Source organism: Galeopterus variegatus, unplaced genomic scaffold (genome assembly GCF_000696425.1).
Source record: "Galeopterus variegatus unplaced genomic scaffold, G_variegatus-3.0.2 Scaffold6985, whole genome shotgun sequence".
NCBI lineage: Eukaryota > Metazoa > Chordata > Mammalia > Dermoptera > Cynocephalidae > Galeopterus > Galeopterus variegatus.
In genome coordinates this window covers 110,647-112,965 of record NW_007733096.1, presented here as the reverse complement: position 1 = coordinate 112,965, position 2,319 = coordinate 110,647, and the positions used below count along the sequence as shown (strand labels likewise).

The following is a 2,319-nucleotide window of genomic DNA, read 5'->3' as shown; positions in this document are numbered from 1 at the left end:
TAAGTTTTTGTTTCATATTTATAAACACATCTGTAAAAACAACCAGAACATTTGCAGCCTGTTTAGGCAAGCACACTGGAGGCTTTTGGAAGCTTTAGGTTGGGGAAGATGAGAAGCAGTGAACACACACACAGCTAAAATTTCCATGTTAGGTTTATTTCTTCTAGATATGAAAGAATTCATATCTATTTATGAGACACATCATTAACACAGGTGTATTGAAAGATACCCTTGATGAAGGGAACATTTTGTTTTTCCTCTATTCTTTCAATTTCATTTGGAGGAAATCAGAGGAAGAATGGGTCGTTTGGAATCGTACACCAGGGACAGGCTTGAGTTCTCGCGGCATTCATTCACGTTGGCAGCGTCCTGGGGGTTTATTGGTCCAGCCTGAAAGGCAGCAGTTTCTCAGTGTGAACTCTCTTTAATTTCTAGCTGGTGTAATCCCCCCAAATTCAGTGCTTCATTTTGATGTGCTTCTGATGGATATTTGGAATTCTGAAGACCAGGTTCAGATTCACACTTATTTTAAGCCCTCCAGTTGCCCTCGAACCATCCAGGTGTCTGACTTTGTAAGGTACCACTACAATGGAACGTTTTTGGATGGGACGCTGTTTGATTCGAGGTAAGTCCTGCCGTTGGTGGCAGTATCAGTGTAATGCCCCTTAGTTCCTTCTGTCTTACCTGCTTTTTATGCCCATGGGGAAAACTTTCACCAGTACTGAAGTCCTCTACTTAAGACGTTTGATTAATGTTCCATGTTCAATGGCGCCAGAGTCAAAATATTAATATATCTTAGAAAAACCTAAGAGCAACGTTTATCTGACTTAACAGTATTTTGAGATCTCATCTTTAAAGTGGGCTCGTGCATGTTTTGGTTTGTTTTTATAGTTTTCCCATGGAAGGAGGAGGGGAAAGATGAGTGTTTATGAAGCTACAGAGAGGTTTGGGGCTGAGCTGGAGAACAGGGAACCTTTGAGATTTCCTCTCACTAGAGTGTTTGATTAGTGGAATAGCTGGCTGTTTTTGTCCATCACGGTGGTATAAATATGCTTTTCATTTCTTCCTAAACTTGAGGACTTCTGCTTTGTGTGGAGCAAAGATCCATAAATGCCTGTGTCTAGGGACGGGTACGGGCTCATTGTCTAGCTGAAATTTGGGCACCGAAAACCCCACCAAGTGATGAGTCGGAAACATCCTCATGACATGGAACTTTTCCCTCTCTCACTGGTTTTCAGTCACAATCGCATGAAAACATATGACACATATGTGGGAATTGGCTGGCTGATTCCTGGAATGGACAAAGGACTGCTGGGGATGTGTGTGGGGGAAAAGCGCACCATCACCATCCCGCCTTTCCTGGCCTATGGAGAAGACGGAGACGGTAGGTGGTTTTCTTTCCTGGGCCGTTCTCATCTGTCCTTATTTTTATTGCGGTGATGGCTTTAGTTGTTACCACATGAAGCCCATCAGACCTTTTGGTCTAGACCTACACTGTCCAATATCGTAGGCACCAGCTACATATTATTTTTTTTTAACATAAATTAAAATTAAATAAATTTAAAATTCAGTTTCTTGGTCACAGTACCACATTTCAGGTACTCAGAGCCCCACGTTGCTGAGGGCTCCTGTACTGGACAATGTAGAGTTGAGGAGCATTTCTGCCACTGCAGAAAGTTCTGTTGGGCAGGGCTAGTCTAGATCAGCTGCTGTGTGATGATTAAGTGGCAGAAACTTCCACTTACTCGTGGTCATAAGTAAGCCCTCTGCCCCTGCCTTACTGGCCTCGGCCTTGGCTGCCAACCTCTCTTGCTTTCCCATCTGTGAGATGAGATCTGATCTAAACAGCCTAAATATCATAGACAGCAAGGTAGAAATTTGGCCATCTGATGTCAGAATTGCCAGATTTCTCTCCATTTGCACTATGATGGGTTTTACCTCTGGCAGTAGCTCCATGTGGACAAAAACAAAGCATAATGTTAGGAAATACATTAACAAGAATTAGTGTCCTGTTTGTAGTTTTACTGGGAAGGAAACATAGAATATTGACTGATAAACAGAATTTCTCAGTTACTCATATTTTGGTTTGTGGCAGCTGGCTGGTGCAGGGATTGAACCCTGGACCTTGGTGTTACAGCACCTGCTGTAACTCAGTTATTCATACTTGAATTTCAGGCACTTTTTTTTTTTTTCCTTTTTGTCTTTTTTACTGGCCGGTAACGGGATCGCAACCCTCGGTGTTGCGCCCGCACCGCACTCAGCCAGTGAGCGAGAACCAATCTCCACATGGGATCCGAACCCTCGGTGGGAGCGCCGCCG

General features: G+C 43.5%; 1 protein-coding gene across 1 annotated transcript in view; it reads left to right on the top strand.

The window, feature by feature from the left end:
* The first annotated feature begins 425 nt into the window (after positions 1-425).
* The window catches only part of FKBP9 (FK506 binding protein 9, 63 kDa), a 31,352-nt gene continuing 29,458 nt past the window's right edge, over positions 426-2,319 (top strand). Inside the window, exons 1-2 of the mRNA XM_008591520.1 lie at positions 426-625; positions 1,239-1,384. Of these exons, the coding sequence (XP_008589742.1) occupies positions 483-625; positions 1,239-1,384 (289 nt within the window). The 5' untranslated portion in view covers positions 426-482. The remainder of the gene's footprint in view (positions 626-1,238; positions 1,385-2,319) is intronic.